This window comes from Molothrus ater, chromosome 5 (assembly GCF_012460135.2).
Source record: "Molothrus ater isolate BHLD 08-10-18 breed brown headed cowbird chromosome 5, BPBGC_Mater_1.1, whole genome shotgun sequence".
NCBI lineage: Eukaryota > Metazoa > Chordata > Aves > Passeriformes > Icteridae > Molothrus > Molothrus ater.
The window spans coordinates 19,827,154-19,850,796 of NC_050482.2; the positions used below are offsets into that span (position 1 = coordinate 19,827,154).

The window sequence follows — 23,643 nt, forward strand, 5'->3', positions numbered from 1 at the left end:
CATTACTAGCTGCCCAGTCATCCCCACTTGTTATTTCTTTATAATGAGTCAGTGACTATTTTGAATAAATCATGTGATTAGTGTGCAAGAACAGACTGTGATTATGAATCGTTTTAAGTAGCAGAGAAGAGAGGAATTTGCAACTGCTCTTATTCCAAAATCTAGCTCTTCACATTTTGCCTTTGGTGATGTTTTTCAATCTCACAGTTTGAAATAATCCACACAGTTCTTACTTTCTCAGAAGAATTTTTGAAAGATTTTTCTATATCTTCACAGTGGTCATTCGACTTGGTGAACCTGCATAGGTTAACCATGACAAGGACAGGACAGGCTGGCTCCCAGGCAAGGGTTTGTGTTGATGGGTTATAAACAATATTGTCCCATAGCACCTGTGTATCTGTGCACAAAGAGAGAGAGAAATCATTACTCAAAATGTCCAGAAAGGAATCAACACAGCTAATAAGTCTGGTACTTCTACATGTGCTTTAAACCAAAATCTTGGACTTAACACAATAAAACACTTTTTAGGCCACACTTTTTTCTATTTGCCTGGTAAAAAAATTACTTTCATATGTGTGCAAATAAGACAATTTCTTTTTCTGTTTTTCTGTTTCTGTCTGAGCTGTCATCTCAGACAAATTTCTGATATTGCTGGAATATTTGTGTGAATAATTTTCTGTTAAGCATAGAACTCATATATAGTTAACTGTCTCCTTTTTCAACTCCTTGCTCCCTCCTTTAAGTTGGGTATTGGACACCCTCAAATGGCTCCTTGAAGCCCTCTTCTCACACCATTTCTAAGCTGACCTTCTATTCCTTCTGCCCAGTTTGTGTGTCACTTAAGCAAATGTGGGAAATGACCGGAAAGTTACTTAGTGTTTTTGTTGGCATAAACTTGGTGAATTATTTGGTCTGACAGTAAGTTGTTTCATTTACGCACAGTAAAACAAACCAATATGATTACTTCCTTGAAGTTTTGCAATACATGATTTTCAGTGTAGATTAATTTAAACTGTGGCATACTAATGGAGCTGCTGAAAGTCATTCCTATAAAGAGTAAGTATGCAGTACTTGCCATTTTCAAAGGGGCAAAGTTGTATCCTCCTTGCATCTGGAAGTGCCAGCCAACCCTACAACCAAACAGTAGACATCAGTTAGAGGTTGTCAATGTTTTTTACCATTTTTAAAACATTTTTAACATAAATGTTTTTAACATTTCAGGTAGATTGTGACAGAAATTTTTCCTGCCAAAGATAAGGATTTTTGTTAGAAAGCTTTGGAAATTATTTTTTTAAAGTTTTGCACCATTTTTTATTTTGTTGTTCATCATTGGGGCATTGAACTAAGGTGATCCCTTCTAACGCTATATTCCTATTTCTAAGCTGTATATTTGGTCCAATTTCATTTAGAAAATCGTCCAGTTTGAGTTTCATTAAGTTTCTTACATTGTCATTACTTTCTAGGGAAATCAAAACATTCAATAATCAAAATATAAGATCTCCTGACCTGGGCAATGGCAAAGGATGCATCCTTAAAATCTGAAGACTAACACTTAATCCAATCTTCAACTATATGTGCATGGCTGCTGCTATGCCCTATTTATTTAGATTCATGTGCAAATGTTTCTGTTTGCTTAGCAATCGTATTGCAGAACTTTCTGCATATACACTGAGAGAAATACAATTTTTCTAGTGATCTCATATTTTCAGAGTGGAATGAAAAAATTCCCTAGGCTTCAACAAGACTTTGTGGTTCAGCTTGCCTATTTAGATATGTGATTTTAGGTCCCGCAATGTACACATCTAAGTGTCACTAAAGTGCCCAAATTACTGTCACAGTAGCCTTATTTAGACCTAGCCAGTGCAGCCAGTGGAATCTACAGTGCAGTCCAGCACATCCCAAAAGGATAGGCCATCTACCTTTGGTCAGTTGAGCAACTGACTGTATTAATTAGATCTCCATTGACTCTAAGAGTTTACTCACTTAATTCAAATGTAGATATCTATATTTGGATATCTACATTTAGGTATCTTAATCTGCAAGGTAAATCCAACCCCAAAATTCAGTGAGAAAACTAACTTCACATAGCATCTTTCTATGTTATCAGGATAATTTTAAATTTGTTTGGGACCTTTTATTCCTTGTATTAAAGACATTCCAAAATCTCACTTCTCAGGTTAACATAAAAACCTGTAACTATCCTGAATATATGCATGGAATGAAGTTTATCCCCCTTCATTCTCATTGCAAGAATGGCTTTAGTTTAAAACATATCTCATTTTTCCTTATAAGTGACCCTTCTGGTCTGTATTTGCACAGCAAACATAATTTCTCTTTGCATGTGTTTTACCAGGCTAATGGAAACATGGTATTTGAATCTCCATTGTAAAACAGTCTCTTCATTCCCCAACGACTGCAGATTTTTTATGTGCATCTTCCTTTTGAATTAATCTTTGTTGAATATGGATACAAGAATTCCTTACAGTTTTTCAAAGAAGGCCTTGCCCATACTTTCCTGTTAGCTTGGAATAATCTAACTCACTAGACTTTTGTTCATGTTTACATGTTGACATCATTGAAGCAAGCTAGTTAATCACCCTGTGATCATCTATTTCACCCAGATCTTTTTTCTTCCACTGTTATTTCTAAATGAGGACTCACATCTTGCAGCAAGAATTCTTTTTATCAGAGCAAATGCATGAACTTGCACTTCATCCTTTACACTTCATCATCCTTCATTTATGTCACATATGAAGATCTCTAGTCTCCTCCAATCACCCTGATCCCCTTCCATTTTGATTATACATCCCAACTGTGTTCCAGCAAATCCTATTACACATTCCTGCATTTTGTCCCCATGTCATTGATGAAAGCATTTATATGAGAATGACTGTAAGTGTCATCCTTTAATAACCTCCCTACCAGTACAGGCTCATCCAACAGGAGTTGCTGAGTTAGCCCTGCAGCCAGGTATTTGTGGGAAATTGGCGGGAGAAATGCGGCACTCAATATGAGTGATCAGCAAACTTTATTGAGTGTCATTTGAGTGATCTCAAACTTTATTGATAGTTCACACATATTTATATTGGTGTTAATGAAGCTCATACATATTGCAAAGCTGAGCTCATCATTGGTTAACTACTTATCAGCCAACCACGCCTACTTCTATATTCTTATGGTTATTCTGTTACTACTTCTACATTCTTGTGGTTATTCTGCTGAAACTATCCTCATATTTTTGGCAAAAGATCCTCTCCTCTATCCTGTTGTTGCACCAAGGGCACAATGTCCTTCTCAGTGGTTGGACACTGACTGCTGAATCCTAGACTTGTCTCCTTCTAAGTCAACCAATGGTATCATGTCGACGTGACCTTTCTCAGCTAGCCAACTGTCCACAAAGCTCTCCACAGGTATTATCTACCACTCAAATCTTGCTATCGCTCTCAGTTTCCTCAATTCCTGTTCTAGTTTCTCATGCAATACTATTTCAAATGCTGCTGACATTCAGTCAGATTAAGTCTTCTGTCTTTTCATTGTTTATAAGAAATCAGCCAAAATAATATTACACATCACATTTCATAAATTATTATAAATTTTATCCCATTTTCTTCTGATTGCCATGTTTTAATTCGCATTTCCTAAAAAAATCTCTTCCTTACATTTATGTAATTCCAAGGTCAAAAAAAAACTTAGTCAAAAACTTGGGTCTAGAGCCTTTTTCTTCAGGTTTTTCCTCCTTTCTTAGCACAAATGCCTGATAAAATTTCTTCAATAAGAAACACAAATATATACCAAATTCCAGACTGTATTACCTCAATGCAAAGACAAGGAAGTAGCTGAGAATATTTCAGAGAAACGGATTTAAAAGATTCTTTTCCTTCTATCTGAAATGAAAAAGATGGTCATAAATCCAGGACAGTAAATTTCTTTTAATAAAGCTAAATGATAGATATAGATGATATAGATATAGATAAATATAGACAGAGATTATATAGATATAGATAGTTACAGATATAGATTATGTAGGTGATGCAGATGATATAGCCTTAGATATAGACATAGATGGCATTTCCTGTGACTACGACCTTAATGAGCATTGCCACCTGCAAAGCACCTCCCACAGTTCCCCAAAACACCAGGAGTTTATCTCACCACAGCAAATGCCCCAGCATCTTCACAGGTGAACCATTTGTGGCACAGGCGAAGGTAATAATCTTGATCTCGGGGAAAGTTGGATACATTCACTGTTACAATTTTCCTTGCCCTGTCTAAATTATAATCTAACTTTCCAGCTGAAAAAAAAAATCAAGCATGAAATTATTATATCTGTTTCTTTATAACTTTATTATTTCTATTTTATCTATTTATAAAAGGGACAGAATACATTTCATAACTTGATGGAGATGAAAATCAACATCTATAGAATCTTACCTAGAATATTTGAAATTATTATTACTTTATACCCTAATAGTCCTCTTTTTATTTTTTTAATGAGATATAATTTTCATTCAACATTATTTAGCTTAGCACTTCTAATACTGAGAGGCCAAGACACCTACCAATTTTACCTCAACCTTAGTACTTGGAATTTTATGTAGTTTATGTACAAATATTTGAAATATACACAATAATACTACTATAAGGGCTGATTATCCCAAGATAGTAATTTTCTTACATAGAAAATATGTGGAATTATGACAGACAAGTGTAATATGTGGAAGGAATATTTTTAATACATATATTCACAGGTATGCCAAAAGCAGTATAGCAGTTTGGAAAATCAATGTCAATCTATTTATGAGGTCTGTGAATAGATAAAACATAAAACCAGCAATCTAAAGTGCATTAAAAGAAGACAAATCTATTTCCAAAAGCTTATAAATCAAATAGAATATCAAAACCTTTACCTCCCATGTAGCATTTTCAATAGAAATACATAGAAATACATTTCCAGAACATTACCTATCAACTACATGATAATTATAAGTAGTGGTAGTTGGAAATCATAATTTTTTCTCCCTGCTCATTTAAGTATGAAAATATGTCATTGTGTAGGTCACCAGAAATATCTCACAGCTCAAAGTTGCACAGGAAATCAGCTCACCTGAACAAGCTGGAATATATTTTCCCACATCACTGTTTCTGCAATCTGCAAGGTAGAAGGCAGAGTCTGTTTCAGTGCTGCTTATTCACATAACTGTGTAAAAAAACTGCCAAATTATCCAGTAGATTCCCAACAGGAAACCTCTCTCATACCTCTTTTTAAGGGCAGACTTGTATACACTTTTAGATAAACTGCAAAAAAGATAAGTACTCTTCCCACACACAGAGATTATATCACAATATGCCTTAAGGTAAGGACCTAGCTCCCTATCTGGGGAGATCTGGGAAACCTCATCAGCAGTAAAGGCTGCAGTTAGGATTTAGCACCACACTTCTTTACCTAGAACCTAACAATAATTTGAGCAATAATATTAATTTTGGTTACTTTTTCCTCGAAAAACAACTCCCGTTGTTTACCAGGCTCAGTTCCCTGTTATCAATAATCCTGTATTTTTGCTATTCTGACTCCAGCCTTAGAAAGAAACACCCTATCTTGCTCCCAGGAAGCTTACCAGAATTAGAAGCCAGGCAACACTTTCAGAATATCTGGTATTTTTATCTCCAAAACTTAACTCTTAAGAACATTAAAACAGCTTTTCATGTGTTGCTTTCACCCCTCCTTGCATAGCACAGTATTGGAGCAGTACTTTAATTTCCTCACAGAATCTTTTTCCACCAAGAAATATTTCCTATTTTCATTTTTTCACTCACCCTTGTAATGTGTCTTAAAACTGGGCTTTGTAAAACCTTGTTTCCTCCCCTCTTTGTTCACAAAGTACTTATATACTTCAATAGTGAATCAGGACTGATAAGAAAATTAAAGGCTTTTTAAGCACTAAAAGGCCTTACTTGTACCCAAGTGTCAAACCCTACAGCAGGGATGACACTGCACCAAGGGGGACAAGGGCAAGAATCATCCACCCATGGGCTCTGGAGGTGGGAAGGCAGGACAATCCCAGGCACAGATTGAACAAGGGGTCTCATGTCATTTTTTGCTTTTCCTTCTCTGGCCACACTGTATCTTAGCTGGACAATGGTGCTGAATCTATTTTTGTGTGCACGTGGCATAATTTGTAAAAAATTCATGGGCACTTCACCCCAAAACATGGAAAAATGCTACCTAATCTTTTCCAGTTACATGTAACAGGCTATAGAACGGGTAGTTAATGAAAGTAAAAATAGATTTCTATAGACTTTCTTATTAAGCTTTCCTCAGCTTCTGAAGCCACCCTTGGGCCACCCCTGCAGAGAAGCAGAAGCTCCATCTGAGGCACAGAGAGCAGGCAGGGCTGAACCTGCAGGCAGAGAAGGAGGATGTGCCAATCAGAAGGGCAACATGGACAAATGCATAGTGTAAGCTCAGTTTTCCACATACCTTTAGACATAAACTCTGGGTTTTATACCAAGCTGAGGCCTTCACTTGCTAACAAAAAAAATCACTGACACATAAACTAAGACTGGTCCTGGCATACATGAGCTACCATCAGTTAGGTCAGTGAGTCAGGTCATATTCCAGAATGTGATTTGGATGTGCTTTTGCCTTTGAGGTTTTTTTTTGGTTGGTTGGTTTGGGTTTTTTTATTTTAAAGATATTTCTTGAAAAGCATCTGATTTAAGATGTTTCCTACCTTCAACATAGTATTGCTGACTCAGCTTGACTTCACAGTAATGTGGTACAGTTTTCATGGTCACATAGATGTGTTGTGCTACATTCACTTCAATGCAATTGAATTGTACCTGTACCTGTTTAAAACATTGATAAAATTGAGTTCACATATGACTTCCACATACAGCAAAACCTTTGGTTAAGATAGTCAAGAAAAATATTCTTTGTTCAGATATATTTACATTTAAAAGCAGCATTAAGCAGTGTGGTGGTTTGACAGGAAATATGTTTTCTGGGATGCTGTGGTCAGGCCAATGGATGCTCAGATTTTAATATTGGCACCTAATTGGTACATTGGATCTGCCTCTGAGAGCACGGGGTTAAAGCAGGAGTATTCAGAAGGGTGATGCCAGACTGAGAGTCGATGATTTGGGGGATGGATTGTATTGGGAATTTGGTGGGGAGGAGGAGGAGATGTATTTGTGAAGTTTTCATTTTCCTTGTGTGTTTCTTTTTTTTTTCCTTTTCCTTGTAGTTTAGTTAATAAATATCTTTTTTTCCTAAGTGGGAGCCTGCTTTGCTTATTCCTGGTGACATCTCACAGCAGAAACCAGGAAGAGAGTATTCTCATGGAGGCACTGGCATTGTGCCAGTGTCAAACCATGACAAGCACTGAATAAGGTAGCAGTAGGAAAGTAAAAGATGCAGATACAACTTGATAAAAGGATTTCAAGGAGTATCATTATTTCTTATTGCTATCACCTTCACCTTTAGAAATCCAAATATCTACAAGCTATCAAATAATCCTAAAACCATAGAAATATCAAAAGCCCCAGTCTATATGCATTTTACAAGCACAAACATTTGCAGAATGGAAAAAAAGTCTTAAGTATTTTAAGTCTTAAAAAAAGTGTTTAAATATTTAATGGCAACTGCAGAAAATGTATTAATTACAATAACAGTTTATGAAACAGAAAGTAATTTAAGAAACAAAAGTTGAGGTCCAGTTATAGCAGGTCATTCCCTCACTGCTATCAGTTAACTATTAAATTCCTTGTAGGTTTTCATGTTGGATAGTCTCCTATCTGGTAAAAGGCATTTGGAGGGTAAAAGATGTCTTATGTTACCATTTTAGTCACTGAACTGAAACTAGGAAAATTTCATTAAATGTGTTTGTTGATTCTTGCCTATAAACTTGCTTTACTCTAAAAGCTACTGGTTGCTGACTGGTGGCCCTGCATTGCCCATAGGGATGGATGTTCCATCATCAAGAGACACCAAGTGCAAACTGCAGCTGCAGTTGGGAGAACTTTGTTCCACATGTGCAATCAGTGTAACATTGTACAAAGTACATGAAGTAACACATTGTGTACAGGATTAGTAACCATTGTCCACCAGTAACTGCAAAAATTCATGCCTTTCAAACAGTTGGTCAAGGGTGGTTCTTTTTTGCCTCAGTTGCAAATTTTAGCAATACTTCCCCTTAACAGATACTGCCCCTTCCAAGGGCTTAGGACAGATGAGCACAAGTGCTTAGGCACCTGTCTGTCTTCTAGATGTGTAAACTCCAGTGATATGGTTTGACTGAAGTAATATGCACTTAAAATCTCTGTAGCATTGCTCTTCCTAGACACTGGAGTCAGAAAAGCTTCCACACAATTTGGAGGGCACAAAAAGAAAGCTAGCAGGACTGGTATGAAAATTGAGCTCTGCAGAGAAGGGTTCCCTTGTCAAAAGGTAAGCGGAAGAAGTACAAAGATGGTGGAAAATTGAATTTATATGTTGTAAAAGGGAATTTTGTTGTGGATTTTCATTTGGGTATACTGAAGCATATATTTCATTGTAGTTTTCCACAAAGTCAATAAGAAAAAAAAAGAGATGCAAAATATTTTTTTCCAAAGGCTTGTAAGTGTTTAAATGAAAAATTACTCCCCCTCAAAAAAGGAGTTTACCTTCTTTCCATTAAGCATCTTGCTTTTTTTCCTAGTGAATCTCACATTTATGCATTGAGATTGCTGTGTGTCCAGTGAAAAAGAACATATTTCCAGCCCACGAACATTCTCTGAAATGAGTTAGGAACAGATTGCAAAAGTATAATTTAAGCATCTTTAAGACCATCAAAAACATAAATTAAAATAAACCATATCATAAGCTTTCCTTCTAAGTGAAAGGCACATGTATCTCTGTTAAAAAAGAGGCATTATATGTAACTCACACATAGGAGTAGGAACAAGGATTTAATACAGATTGCTATAAATGAAGCTTTAATTATGCAAGTTTAAAAATAAACCTATAAACTCTGAGAGAAGCAACTAGGAAATATCTAAATGTATAACATATGAAGCACATGAATGGCAAGGTGTTAGTAAAAATAGACTATGCACAGGAACTTCATGTACTTTTATTTTCTTGCAGTGCAGAACTGTTACTTCAGATGAATAAACTGTTTCTCCTTCTGTAGGGGCAGTCACTCATGTTCACATTGTCAGAGCAAACAGAATTAGTGTGTGTGCCTGCATGGATGCCAGAGCAAGAAAGAAAAGGGCAGCTGTGTGCTTGGGGCACTGGCAGAGAACAAGTTACATGTGTTATATTGGAAGCCAGAATTCATTATCTCAGTTCTCATTCACTTGAGAAGGGTCACAACTTCATCCTGTTTTGTAGTAAAATGCTTTCACAAAAATATTTTTCTGAGAACATTACATGAAAACAGCTTGGTCCCAAACATTACAATATGGAACAAGTTTTGGCTGAACAGCCATAAACAGAAGGTGAACAGAAAGGGCTCAGTAGCAAAGCTGATTCCTACCGTCCAGACTCAGTGTTCCTTTAACGTTTAAATGAAGAGAGCATGGGCTTCCTTGGACACATTTCATCACTGTTGAGATCTTCATGCTTTTCAGTACCATAGAAGATAAAGATGCAGGAGCATCGTGGCAGAAGCTGTTAAAAACGCCACCTGCAAACGCAAACACAAGGGCAGAGAAAACTCATTGCGCACAGGATGTCTGGGGGAGAGCAAGCACTACAGAGGAAGTTCCTGAAATCAGTAAGAAAGTTACCAGCAAAGCCAGTACTTCACCTAAGACTTTCACACAGCAAACATGGCTATGTAGGGGGTTGGAATAAATTTGTAGCCTTAGGGAAATGTTAACCCACAAGAGGAAGCAATCACGCTTCTAAAAACTAAGGTTAGCAGAACACACCTTGACTAATACTGGTTCTAATTAATTAGATCTGCTAGATCATGGCTAAACTAACAGTTTATATAAACTTTTTTCAAAACCATTGCCTGTATATTGTGAGCACTCTCATACTAGTACTTTAATTTTAGGACTTTCTGACAGTCTCCATTGCTATTAAAATTTCTCTTTCACACAAGAGGGCACCATTGCATTCCTAGTCATGGAAGAGTGGGATTTCTTAACCTACAGGGAACCTACAGGATTTCCTTCTGCTTTAGACCAGAACAACAAGAGTAGAATAAATATTATCCAGGTCTTCTTCAAGGCACAGAACACAGTAATCAATAGGCACAGAACACAGCTACTATGTCTTCTTCTATTTCCCTGTGTAATTTATTCATTCCAAAGCCTTAGGAAATGAGTTTGCAGAGATAAAACTGTAGGCTTGTATAAAAGGAAAAAATAGTCTTATGGCTCCAAACCTCATCAGTTAGCATATTTCATCTCTTTCTACTTCTCAGCCTGCCCTACACAGAAATCAGTTATTTATTTATGAATTTATATTGGTACAGTGGATTTAATCCCCAACGTATTCCTTGGACTTCTCTACTTCACATCCATTGTTTGTAGTCCCAAAACCTAGTAATTCAAGAAACTATCAGAACAAATAACCAGGGAATTGGGTTTTGTCCCTTGGCTTTGTTGTATGCAATGCAGCACAGGTCTTTTTAGCTGTAACTATGTAGCTACTATTTCTTTGAAATATATCCTAGATTTCTCCTTTTCATACACAGCATGAAAGTTAAAAACCACACAAGTTAAAAAAAAAGTATTTTATTGACCATTCTTCCTCTGGTGAGAGGCTAGAAGAACAAAAACAAAATAAACCAAACAAAAAAAATGATTCATATAATTCAGCTGTTCAAAATGCTCCTAGAAGGAGTTCAACAAGTATGACAAAAGGTATGGAAGTATGAAACAGCAGTGCCACAATACTGTGCTTGCCATAAAATTCAGGATAGCACTCTTAATAGAATCATCAGGAAAGGGCACATCCCTCAATGTCAAGCCAAGAACTCTTGTCAAGTGTGGATGCTCATTGACCCACATGGATTGACATCCACAGTTCTCACAGAGGAAAGGTATGGTGAAGGAGGAAATACAAAGCTTATCCTTACTTATCCCTCCAACCCTTCCAGTGAAGGAAAGTGCTCTAAATTCAAAGACTGAAAGTGTATTGACCTGAACAGGACTTCTTCCTGTCTTATGAGATCCTCATTTTCCCAGTGTCCAGTTGCAGCTGAAGGCCATTGTCAAAGATCAGGTACTGATACTGCAGGCTGACATAAATGTGGCACCTTCCCTTAAATCTGTTAAATCTGTTAGGCCTTAAGTGCCCTCACACCTGATATCAGGAGAAATAAGTCCTGTGTGATACATATCACATACACACAGTCAGAAGAGACAAACCCTTCACACCCTAATCTCCACGCTGTTAGCCTGGTTTTGTGTCATTGACCATATTTTGGAGGCAACAGGACATGCTGATAAGAACCACGTGGAAAAGCATGGGAAAACAAGGACACTATCTCAACTGGCAGTTGGTCAACTGTGAATTATCCAAAGATATACTGACAAGTAGCAAAGACAATTTGTGCAAACCAATGAAAAAACACAGATCACTCAAAATACACACATAAGGCTTTAAGAGCAGTTGGAATACCTTGACTCTTGAAGAATTTATAAACATTTCCACAGAGATGAGACAGCCCTCAGAAGTACAGTGCACAGCAGCTGGATATGAACACTGTATTCCATGTTCCAAGAATGGGTGGTGTAATAATCCTGAAGGTATCTCAGGATGGAAAGTTATTGCTCAACACTCAATTAATCCACCCACAACAAACTGGAAGTTTATCATATTGCAGTATTACTTGGTAATTTTTACTAATAATGTGATAAGTGATGATTAGTTTGAGCTCTATCTCTTTGCTCAAAAATATATTTTCCTGACTGCATCATATGAGATGGAGTTGTGGATACCCAATGGTATCTGGGAGTAATTGTTTCTGCTTAAGGTTTGGTTATTGGTGGAAATTTCTTGATCCAGGCTTATAACCTCACCCATTGCCATGTCTGCATAGAAATTATTAAAGGACAGGGCATTGTTTGTAGACATATGTAGATAGACAGGATAGATAGATAGATAGATAGATAGATAGATAGATAGATAGATAGATAGATAGATAAATACATATTCAAAATGGACAGGTCTTTACAAAGCATTCTGTTTGGGCGTATTTGACCTTATTTTTTAGGGGGTGGGGGGAGGAAAGTGTCATGACTTAGCTGAATTTTCTCCTTAGCTGTTACAGCCTGAGGTATGATATCATCAGATGTCCCAGGGTTGAATTATCACATGAAAATTCGAAGTCAACCTGGGTACATTCCTGACATTGGATCAGCATCAGACAGATGCACAAACACTCTGCTGTCCCATCAGCAGAGACACTGTTCTCCTTGATCACAGTTTCTACTTTCAAACTGAGAACAAATATGTTATGCACTGAATAACATTAAATTATGCTTCCACTTTGGATTTTTTTCCATTAATTTTATGATAGATTTTGAGAATTGCAAAACATGCTGCAAAACTCTTTAGTAATAATTTAAATGGATCATATCATGCATGAGGATACTAGCATTGGATTACAGTAAATACATGATACAAGGATGACCTGACAGAAAATAATTTTCATTGTATAAATCATCACAGTATGAGACTCATTTCTGACTAATTCTTCAGTAAACTCCTACTTTATCATCTTTTAATCCCCCCTTAAGATATTTTCTTCTGGAACACACCCCATTTTCCTTTTCACACAAGTAGTTTTATCTATACCACAGAAGACATAAAGATACATCTTGCTACACAAACCATCTGTTGGGTAAATCTTACCTAAATTTTCTGTTTATGAATAATAGCTGTAATTAGCCCTACATGAGAGGGAGATTGTTGCTTTAATAAAAGGTTCCTTAGTTATGGGCACATATAAGCCCAGGCATAAAGAAACCAAGGCTTATTATTCAGCATGTAGACATTTCCTTGTACTTTTGCCATCAGCTCAACCACAGCAGATAATTTTTTTTAATCTGATGATGCAGCAATCAACCCAGAACTGTCACAACAGCAAATCACACCTTATGTACAGTTGGATAATAGAAGCCAGAGCTGAGCAATGGATATGCAAAAGAAATGAATAGATGGATAATTTGAAGCCTCAGGTAAGAAGATGAAATAGGAGAAGAGCATGAAAAAAAGACAGAGAAGACCAATTAATAACAAGACTGAGAAAACACCCAATAGAAAATCCTAACTGGTTTTTATCTGATATATCTTCCCTAAAGTATTGTAAGAATCTGAGATACTTAAGGATACTGGCAGTGCTAAATCTGGGAGCATCTCTAGAATTGCTTCACTGGCACATCAATCCATGACTATAAATTACAGTAGTATTTCAAACCTATTTGCATATGATTTACCACAATATCTGCTGCATCTGTTCATTAGGATGATTCAACAAAATTCGTCAGCAAAGTAGATATGCAGTCCTACAATAACCACATGGTGCTCTTCAGTTAATAAATACCAAAATTCACTACTTGAAAGTACTTACAGCAATTATGAAATTGATTAAATTTTAGACTGACAGCCTCTCTTTCACAAGAGATTGCAATGCACAGTAAATTAAAAGGGTTTCATGGTTATGTGTTCAGAAAACATTTCAAACTTTTAGAGATATTGAACAACACTGTGATATACTGTGCCAAATACATTTTCTGAAAATGTAATTTTTTTTAAATCATTGATACTTTGATATCCATGTATGGATATATTACAGTGAATCTCAAATACTACAGTAGTTCTTATGTCTAGAAGAGCAGGAGGAAGAAGGCAGAGTCAAAGTCACACTCCAAATACTACTGAGGGGGTGGTTGCAAATTTTAGGAAATATCTTTTTGTTGCTGCTAAAAGAAATTACTACTGCAAAAGTCCTCTACTAGTCCTAGTTAAGGTCTTTTAAGGTAATTTTAACTCAAATAACAAGTAATTTTAAAAAATAATATAGAAAAGGAAGTATGCAAAGGAGTATACACCCACCGTTGCACGAGTAAATTAGGATGAAGACAAAAAATGCTTTTTCATCACCCCTCTAAGGCTGAGTCATTCTACATGTTACTTGTGTTGAAGATAGCTGATAAGTTTTTTTCAGATAACACTGAAAAACCTACAACCAGCTTCATGTATATCATCCTCAAAGATATGGATCTTTAGTTTACAAACCCTTCAGTGGCCTTCCAGTTGAATGAAACATCTAGCTTATCTGATGTGCATCAACTGCATGTCCCTGCATCAGGGCTTGGACTAGATGACTCCCAGAAGCCCCTTCTGACCTCAGCTCTGAGCAATTCTGGCAGACAACAGAGAGTGACAACCCCTCTTGCCTCTCTGCCTTCATAGAAATTCCCTTGTCCTGAAATGGTTGGAATGAATCACCACCTCGTGGTACCTGTGAGTCTCCACTATCTAGATCTGCAGTTGTGTAACACCCAGCAGAGATTTTAACTCATAACCAACAGAATTACGGGTGTTCTTCCCTTTGAGAAGAGGCTGAAGGGCTTGATTCTCTCAGCCTGTACTGCTCAAGGATGTAAAGGCATGCTTCAGCTAGGGTCAACACCCCTGTTTCTTCTTCTACCTTCCACATAGTTTGTGCAACTACCAGCTCAGCTGCCCAATCCTAACAAGATTCATTTACAACCCCTGAACCAGCCACCAAAGGCTCACTCTGCTGACCGGCAGAAGACACACACATATTCTTTCTCTCCATCTCAACACAATCCCATAAATGCCATCCATTCTGAGTAAGGATTTGTGCCAGCTGGCATTCAGCATCTCACATGCTTGAGCTCAGCATTGGATCTTCCCCCTGTCCATGCCCTCACTGCCATGTGGATTCAGGAAAGGCACTGTGGACACCAGCAGTGCTCAGAGCTGAGCCTCCAGCTAGGACAGTCCTCTCAGGGGAGACTGTCCTCTGAATGGGGACTAGGACTGTCATCTCAGTGGGGACAATGACTGCCCTCTCAGGCAGGACTGTGACTGTCCTCTCAGTGGGGACTAGGACTGTCCTTTCAGTGGGGACAATGACTGCCCTCTCAGGCAGAAGTGTGACTGTCCTCTCAGTGGGGACTAGGACTGTCCTTTCAGTGGGGACAATGACTGCCCTCTCAGGCAGGACTGTGACTGTCCTCTCAGTGGGGACTAGGACTGTCCTTTCAGTGGGGACAATGACTGCCCTCTCAGGCAGGACTGTGACTGTCCTCTCAGTGGGGACTGTTTGCGAGGCAGCTGCCTCATACTTCCCTGCAAATGAGTGTGTGCACTGGAGGAGTGACTGATGGAGGCTTCAGAGGTCAGGTAACTCAAGGCCCTGTGTTATTACTGTAGGCAATATCTATAATGAGTATAAGCAATAAAGCCATGTAAAATGACTTAGCAAACTCTCTTTCCTTCACTATGGTAAGGAAAACTATTAAGCTATTGTCATTATTAACCCAATATTTATCAAAACCTACCAATTTCCAATGTTTTTTATGAAAGAACTGGTAGCAAATACTCTTTCATGACAGTGATCCGATGTCACTAGGATAATGGATTTAATATCGTTAATAAATTATCTTTAAAAATAAACATAGTAAAAATGTAAATTATGTATACTCACCAGAAGGTTTGCTTTTACAGTGAATCCCCTGCAAACAGAAAAAAAATATTTTAAAATCTGAAGTAATAATAAAAATAAATATCGCTCAATCATTGTACACAAGTAAACATACCTTTAACAGATAAACATATTCATAGTCCACAACAGAAATGATTTTCAAAGTTAAACAAATTATTTTCTAATACAGTGAAAAAGCACATCAGTGCTGCATATGACAGCCTGATATATATGAGGATACAAGACCAGCATTATCCTCATTTTCATGTATTTCTACTGAGGTGTTTAATTGCTTTAACAAGTATGAGTTCCATCAAATAAAGACATTATTTATCAGGTACTACCATTCCTACTGACCAAGAGTTCATGCTTTATTTCATTAAACTCTACAATGGATTGGGTCACCAGGACAAAGAAACCCAACGATTTTATAATGGAAGACATCTAGAACATTACTAAATATATATTATTTTTAGAAGATCCTACTAGAAAGGAAGAATTATGGCAATTGCAAATGAAGTCTAGAAATAAGACTTTTTATTTCAGACATCTGGCTTAGAAGACTGAAAATTAAATTACTCAACCACAGTACTTATTGTGCTCAAGGGAAAGTGTCTTTGTAAGAGGCAAAGTGAACCTGGCATTGAGATTTTAACAAGCTTCCAGCTATCTTTCAGACAGACTACATCCATTTTCCCAGTAAAATAAACATTTAACCACACACTAAAATTTTGTAGAGTACAAAAATAACAAATCTTACATTGACTGCTATGCATGACATTCTAAAGAAAGGCTATTCCTTAGCCAGCAAACACTGGTTGCTGCTGTTCTGGCATAGCCCTTATACCAGTATTCCTTTGCATACAGAATATATGTTCCCATGTTCTTCCCTTTAAAAGCAGTGTCCTGTTGACAGAGATACTTTTATCACACCCACAAAAGTAGCAGGCAGCGCCTTGTCTCCTCTGCTCTCAAACGGGACGGCAGCTCTCAGTCCTTTAAAAACATTTTAGGATCTTGTCAACAAACCAACAATCTGTGAGCTTCAGAGCCAGAAAAGTCTTCTGGTGGACATTTAGAAGTTCTTTAACTGAAACACAGAGGCTACAGCCTGGGCAAGCATTAGTACATCATAAAATAACTATTGCTTGGTTTTCCAGGGGGCTTTCATCCACAGGGAATCCTGTGCTCCTCAGAAATAAAGCTGTGGAGCAAAACCATGTTATTGCAGCAGGTGAGAAATGGCAGCATATTCACTCCCAGCTGCCTGGGGTACCTGAGAAATGTGTCCTGTCCTTCATGACAGCTTTTTATTTGATCTAAATATGCTCCTTCTTAAAGGAGGCCTTTAGAAAACCAGTGACCATTGTCTAACCTGTATCAGTTCCCATTCTTCTGTCATTTTGGCAGTTCTATTTTTTAACAATCACTTTCGGACATAAGTTGTCATCTTTTACTACTGGCAATTTGGTACTATGACTCAAAAAAGTGCAAATGCATAAAAGGTGGTATTTTAAATCACATTTTATAATAAGATAGATGTAGTCATATACTGTCATAGACTAAAGATTAGAAAAATTATTTGTGACATTGTTAAAGATATTGGTTTGGCTGCTTCTACAGCATAATACACTGACACTCAAATTAGGACCTGTTGCAACAGACAAGGGGTAATGGTTTTAAACTAAAAGAGAGTAGATTTAGATCAGATGTAAGTAAGAAAATGTTTTACAGTGAGGGTGGTGGAAACATTCAAGGCCGGGTTGGATGGGGCTCTGAGCACCCTGATCCAGTCGGAGCTATCCCTGCTCACCGCAGGGCGCTTGATGACTTTTAAGTTCCCTTCCAGCCCAAAACATTTTATGATTCTATAAAGTATACCAAACTTCTTCACATAACTGTTCTAAAACTGGGATACTTCTGTTTCAAAGGTTTTATAATTTCCTCAAATCCCCATGAAAACTGAAAATGGTAACTGATAAGACCTAATTTCTGCTGTAGAAATACTAGTTATTTATTAATTATTTCAGAAAGGAACTGCTGGATCAACTAATTTCTCAGCATTTACTGGAAGAAATTAATCTTTGTTGTGAGGCTGATCATTCAGCAAATTACTTCCATATTCTTTACTTCCCATTTTGCAGCCAGACTGTTGAAAATATTTTGGTTAGGTGGCTTGACAGAGTTCGCAATTGCCAGTCAAAATTTCTTAGAACAGCATCTTTAACTTCTCTAACCATTCTTTCTGGTTACAGCCTTAGTGCAAAAATTGTATTTAAAAAAATCAAGATCACACTGAATTAAAGAACAAAAAACTCACAAATATCAAAGGATTCAGCCTTTTGATTAGTGAAGGTCATCCCCCTGTTCTGACACTTGAAAATTGAAAACTGAATGTAAAATAACTAAATTATATAAATTGCAGGGGAAAAACCAAAACACCCACTTCTGTGGGCTATGGCATGATAAAGAAATTATCTTATACCTTATTGTCTTATAGTCTGTCCTAATTAATTATTGGTTTTCACTATTGCATATAGGAATCCTGTTATCTGAATTCTTACATTTATTTTCTTGTCCTTTCCACAGGAAAGAAAGAAACATCCTTCTGTGACTTTTGATCTGGTAGGGAGCTGTTTTGACATTCTTGGGCACTTAGTTGTGTTCTGGGTGAGGAGTCGTTGGGAAGATTTACATAAATAATCAAATATTTGCATGAACACTTGCCAGTTACAGCAATATTTGTTCACAGCCCAATTTCTTATTTTTTTAAGAAGTGTTTCTTTTTATTGTACAATACCAAGTGGGTGGGGGTGGTATTTTCTTTTACAATCACTTTGCAAAACAGTCCAAAGAGACAATTTGTCTGAAAGAATAACTCAAATGAATTAACCAAGTTCCTCTCCCACTTTCTATATCTTTTGTTTTCAGGAATTTTCAGTGATGAGTGCAATAAAAAAACATAACATACTAAAACAGGAATGGAAATTTTCTTCCCCTTTTTCAAATGCCTAGGGCATCTTTTATGCAAAAATAAGATCCTGAACATGATAGTACATTTTACTCCTATACAGGGAGAATCTTTGATTCATATCTTCTTTGGCAAAGAGCCTAAGTAAAATATACTTACACAATGCAGAAACAGTTAGGGATTTTCCTATTTCTCTGGGGTTTTCCCCATTTGTGGTATTACTCAACTGTAGCTAGAGGTTATCTGAACAGACACCACCAGCATGCAGCATTCTGAATAGAAGATGTGGTGCCAACTTTTTAGCTAGCACAGCAACTTCTCCTCAGTCTAAGACAATTGTAATATCCCATTGTTCTAACAACTGCAGAGAAGAGAGTGAGATCAGCAGAGGAAGACTTGGATTAGGGGCACAGAGAGTGTTTGCATGAATTAAAATTGCCAAGAAAAAGAAACAAAGATTAAATCTGCTTCCCATTTCCTCTCATATCTTCAGGCACTAAATCAAGTGCAGAATTGTGGAAATTCTTCCCTGGATGTTTTGTCATGCAGGAAAGAGTCTGAGGAAAATTTGGGTTCACAGTCTACCTGTTAGTTCTGTTGCACTCATTCATAGAAGAGCTGGTGGCAGCTCTTCCACAACTCTATAAGGAATAGTAAGAAGCCTGAAAATTCCTTAAAATGTATTCTTTGCTTGAGACCAGGTTGACAGACATTTAGCATTCATTCATTAAGACACCTACATTAGTCAGTGAACGTAGGATCCTCCCTTTTGAGCGATGCTCACTGGCAAAGCTATTAGCTACATTTCTACTTCAGGTTCTGTTGTCAGAGAAGGCAGAGACAAAGGAACATGACCATATTCTGATATTTCCCTCTATCTATTGTTGTTTCCCAACAATCTATATTCTTTAACCACCATTAAAAGCAAGCATGGGATTCTACGTACTTTTTCAACACAGGGAAAGGGTGGGTTTGCAATAATTGATGTTCATATTGTATCCAAAAGGCCAGCAAAGATGACTAATCTGAACATGCTAATTTTTGATTTCCAATTGAGAGGAGATGCTCTGCAAAAATCCATCTTATTCTGCACACAAATATAAAGGATGTCCCAGATCACTGGGTATAGTCCTCTGATAACCACAAGTACCATATAATCTAATCCCTTTCAAAAACTGGCAAAGCATCATTTTAAAATCAGTCAGGCTTTCATGTGCCCTGCTGTGAGAGCCAAGGCTATTCCAGAAGACCTGTTGTCTGCTAGCACCAAAGCTTTTAATTTCTTACATGACCACAATAGTGGTTGGCTTCTACTGACTTCTGATTGCACTCATTATCTTTTCACTTAAATAGACACTTTCCACCCCGGAATTTACTTTTCCACCCTGGAATTTACTGTATTACTGCAACCAGTAATATACCTTTTCTCAGCTTTTTTGTGAGACTGTAAAAGCCAAGCTCTTTTACTCTTCTCTAATAAACTAGATTTTCCTTCTTACCATCACCCTTCTCAGCAGCTTTTTCTACTTTAATGTATCTGTCCAAATGGAGTGACCAGAACCATCCACAGCTGTGAAAACATTGGGGTTCATTTTGTGCCTCGTAAAGTCTTATTGATTTTTGTCTCAGTTGGGAACACCACAACTATGTCATATCCTCCACCACAGAGGGGAAGCTGCTTACCCCTGCTGTGTAAACAATCCAGCAGAAGCTTTCCTTTCTTCAGCTGCTCACCCATTCAGTTCACACAGGGAGGAGCCTGCAGAGGCTGGCCCATGAGAGTCCTCAATGATTTCTCATGGCCCCTAGTAAAAAACCTAGCATGCCACTGTGATCTCAATCATCTCCATAAGGAAAAGTTCTTTGAGCAGAGGACAGCCACAGTCAAAGTTATATGCATCTCCACCATTCTAGAACATTGGATGGAAACAGAGAAGATTCAGAGCTCTAGCTGTATCAAAAGCTCCACAGACCATCAACAAATCACTGAAATTCCTTTCAGAGACATTCAGCTCCAGAAATTATCTAGGGATTACTTAATGAAATAACAGAGTATGCTTCAGCTTTTTCCAGAGGTATTTTCATAGATAAAGGCCATAATGCCTTTGCAATTTACACATCATTGATGCTGATGGGGACTGGAACCTCACAGAATTTTTCTCATTATGTTCTTAGAAAGCTCACTGCTGTATTTATCTTACCAAATGTATAGAATACCAAATGTATCTTTCAAAATGTATGGAAACAGGATTCTTGACAGTAAAAGAAAGCACAGTGATAACATAATGATTCCTGTCCTACTGAAAGAAGACTTAACTATATCATGGTCAAAAATTGGAAGTGGGTGAAAAGGAAAAATAATAGACCTCCAAAACACACTTGGCAACTGAATTAAATTGTGGTCACCTATACCAAGAACCAGAGAAATTGCAATGATTAATAGTCTTAATATGAAAATTTAGAACTATTAAAAATTCATAGTTAGTACTGCTGATACAGTTCCCTCAAAAGACCTTTTCTCTAAAGGAGCATTTGTATTTGTTTTGACATCAAGTGTAATTATTCTCATTGCCAAGGTAAAACTATGTTACTAAAGACAGTTTTCAATTTTTGGCAAACCACGAGGTTGTTCTTCAGCTTTTACTGACAATGTGGTGATCTGATACATGTGAGCAGCGTGCAGGGGGATTAGCAAAGCAGGCATAGAGGGAAACATTTGGACTGTTATCCATGCAGAAAAGAAATAGGCACCCAAACTTATGGCAAAGCATTATTTTGGACTATTTTAAACTACAAAAACACCTGGATGCTGCTGGATTGTTTTACAGAATGCTTTAAACAAAACATCTGAGTCACGTCTACACATTATCCAGCTCCAGGTCTTTTCTCTGTGTGTTCCAAGTGGAATGGAAAACATCCCATCACATTAGTGCCGTGCTGAATCTGAAAGAATAATTGCTACTGAGAAGTGGGATATCAAGCTCAGGCTCAGTACAGTGCTAACAAGGTCATGCACTTTTTGGATGAGAGCTGGCCTGAGTCTGGCAGAGCAAGGTAACATCGGGCTGTGTTACCGCTCTGCTGATGGGGTCTGAGCTCCTCAGTGAAACAGCCATGAACAAACAGGGAAGACATGATTGTGTTTACTGAAGATTATTGGACACTGTCCAGTAAGACTTCACAGGGATCTCTAGCAGAGACTGTTACCAATTGTCATTGTACCATCTTCCATTTCACCTGTAAATGCAAAGGTACAGAGCCTGTCTTCCACAACCTGCTCCTTGTCACAAGGCAACACCTCCATCACCGCTCAGCAGCACTTCAGGAGTGCAGGAGTACATGACTTAGACCTTCAGCCCTCTTAGGTTTTCATCCTTCTGTTTACCTGCCATTAGTCAGGTATAACAGAGATTCCTGTTTTCCAGGCAGTATGCATTTCCTCCTGCACTGGCTGATGCAGAGGAATCTTGTTCCTACATTTTAACTGCACTGTTCTGTATGTTATCAGTACTGCATGTGACATATAATATCTTCTGGCCCTAGCAGGGGCCACATGGCTGAACCCTTTTCACAGAGCAGAAACTGGAAGACTTAGAAGCAGTTAGAACTCTTGGCAGTGACATGCATTTATCCTATAAGTGAATAGCCAGACAAAACAATATTGCTTTGAGGTCTCTCAACTGGGAAAAATATTCCTTGCTTCTAATTTTTTTTAATTAATTTTATTTAAAAGTAATGTTGAGATACAAAAAAGGACCTATATATAAACCTCTGGCTTTTAAATTTATTGGACCAAAGGGAGCTATGACTGTCTGAAATAAAAGCTGCCTGTTCTATTGTATGCTTCAGCTCCAGGACTAGAAGTAGAATTTGCTTGAAGCAACAGTATGCGTTAACTTCTTTCTTTTAGAAAATAAAAGAACCAAACAAACAAACAAAAAAAAATTTGTTAATCATTTTGATGTCACGTTTCCTACACTGTTAGCACAAGTTGTTAACAAAACAGAATAGCGTACAATAGACACAGTAAAATTGAAATGTTCTCTGACTGCCATACCATCAGCTGGTATAAATCAGCACCATCCCATACACAGACTGTCAAAAATTTCAGACCACTCAGCTACATGAAAGGAGAACTAATCTACCAAATCAGCACTTCTAGTATAACAATGAGACAGGGACACTCTGACACAGCATTAATTATTTCAATTACTTTCTGGAGATCTCATACAGGGATGAGATCAATCGAATCAAAGAAATGTAGGGTGGAAGGGGTTTGTGAAGGTCACCAAGTCCAGCCTCCTGCTAGAAGCAGTACTGTCACCACCATCAGATCAAGTCAGCAATTATTTTGGTCATTTCTTGAAAAACTAGAGGACACAGATTCCACATGCCCTCCAGACAACCTTGAGGGTTGCTTTGAGGTTAGGATGTTATAATGATCTTTGCAGCACAAAACAGGCTACAAGAAAAAAGCTCCCTCAGCAACACTGACAGAGCTGAGACTAGCAGTCTCAGAGGTGACTGGATTGAGTGGGCTGTAAGATTGCCATAGAAAAGAACAGAGAAGGAAGAAAAAAGATAGCAAGAATTCAAGTGAAGATTATGAGAAGATACTCTCCAGTATAGAATTGCTCCTCCTGCTGCTGGAGACAGTAATAATTCTTTCATTTGGAAATAAGTATTTTTATTTTTGCCTGAAGATACTTTTCTATTCCAGTTACTGTCTTCTCATCTATCCTGACACTACTGCTCAGCAAAAAGAGGAGACATACTGCAGGCCTTGTTTTCCAGTGTTCTGGCATACACAGCAAAGCCCTCACTGTTTTGCTCTAGGCAACTATTCTTTTAATATATGCCTAGAGTCAGTCCCAAGAGCAGCACTCGGTGCTCAGCTGTACATTGTGAAATTTATACATGAAAAATGCCACACTGCTCACATCCAGAAATTGTGGAAGACTTTGGTTGGGTGAGACACATTCCACTGATTTGAAT

At 37.6% G+C, this 23,643-nt stretch overlaps 1 protein-coding gene across 1 annotated transcript in view; it reads right to left on the reverse strand.

Moving 5' to 3' along the window:
- The window catches only part of IL17REL (interleukin 17 receptor E like), a 45,302-nt gene that overhangs the window by 11,578 nt on the left and 10,081 nt on the right, over window positions 1-23,643 (reverse strand). Inside the window, exons 2-10 of the mRNA XM_036400223.1 lie at window positions 15,681-15,708; window positions 9,519-9,668; window positions 8,662-8,771; window positions 6,732-6,846; window positions 5,105-5,149; window positions 4,153-4,292; window positions 3,813-3,884; window positions 1,076-1,130; window positions 234-397 (exon numbers count right to left, since the gene is read on the reverse strand). Coding sequence (XP_036256116.1) covers window positions 234-397; window positions 1,076-1,130; window positions 3,813-3,884; window positions 4,153-4,292; window positions 5,105-5,149; window positions 6,732-6,846; window positions 8,662-8,771; window positions 9,519-9,668; window positions 15,681-15,708 — 879 coding nt within the window. The remainder of the gene's footprint in view (window positions 1-233; window positions 398-1,075; window positions 1,131-3,812; window positions 3,885-4,152; window positions 4,293-5,104; window positions 5,150-6,731; window positions 6,847-8,661; window positions 8,772-9,518; window positions 9,669-15,680; window positions 15,709-23,643) is intronic.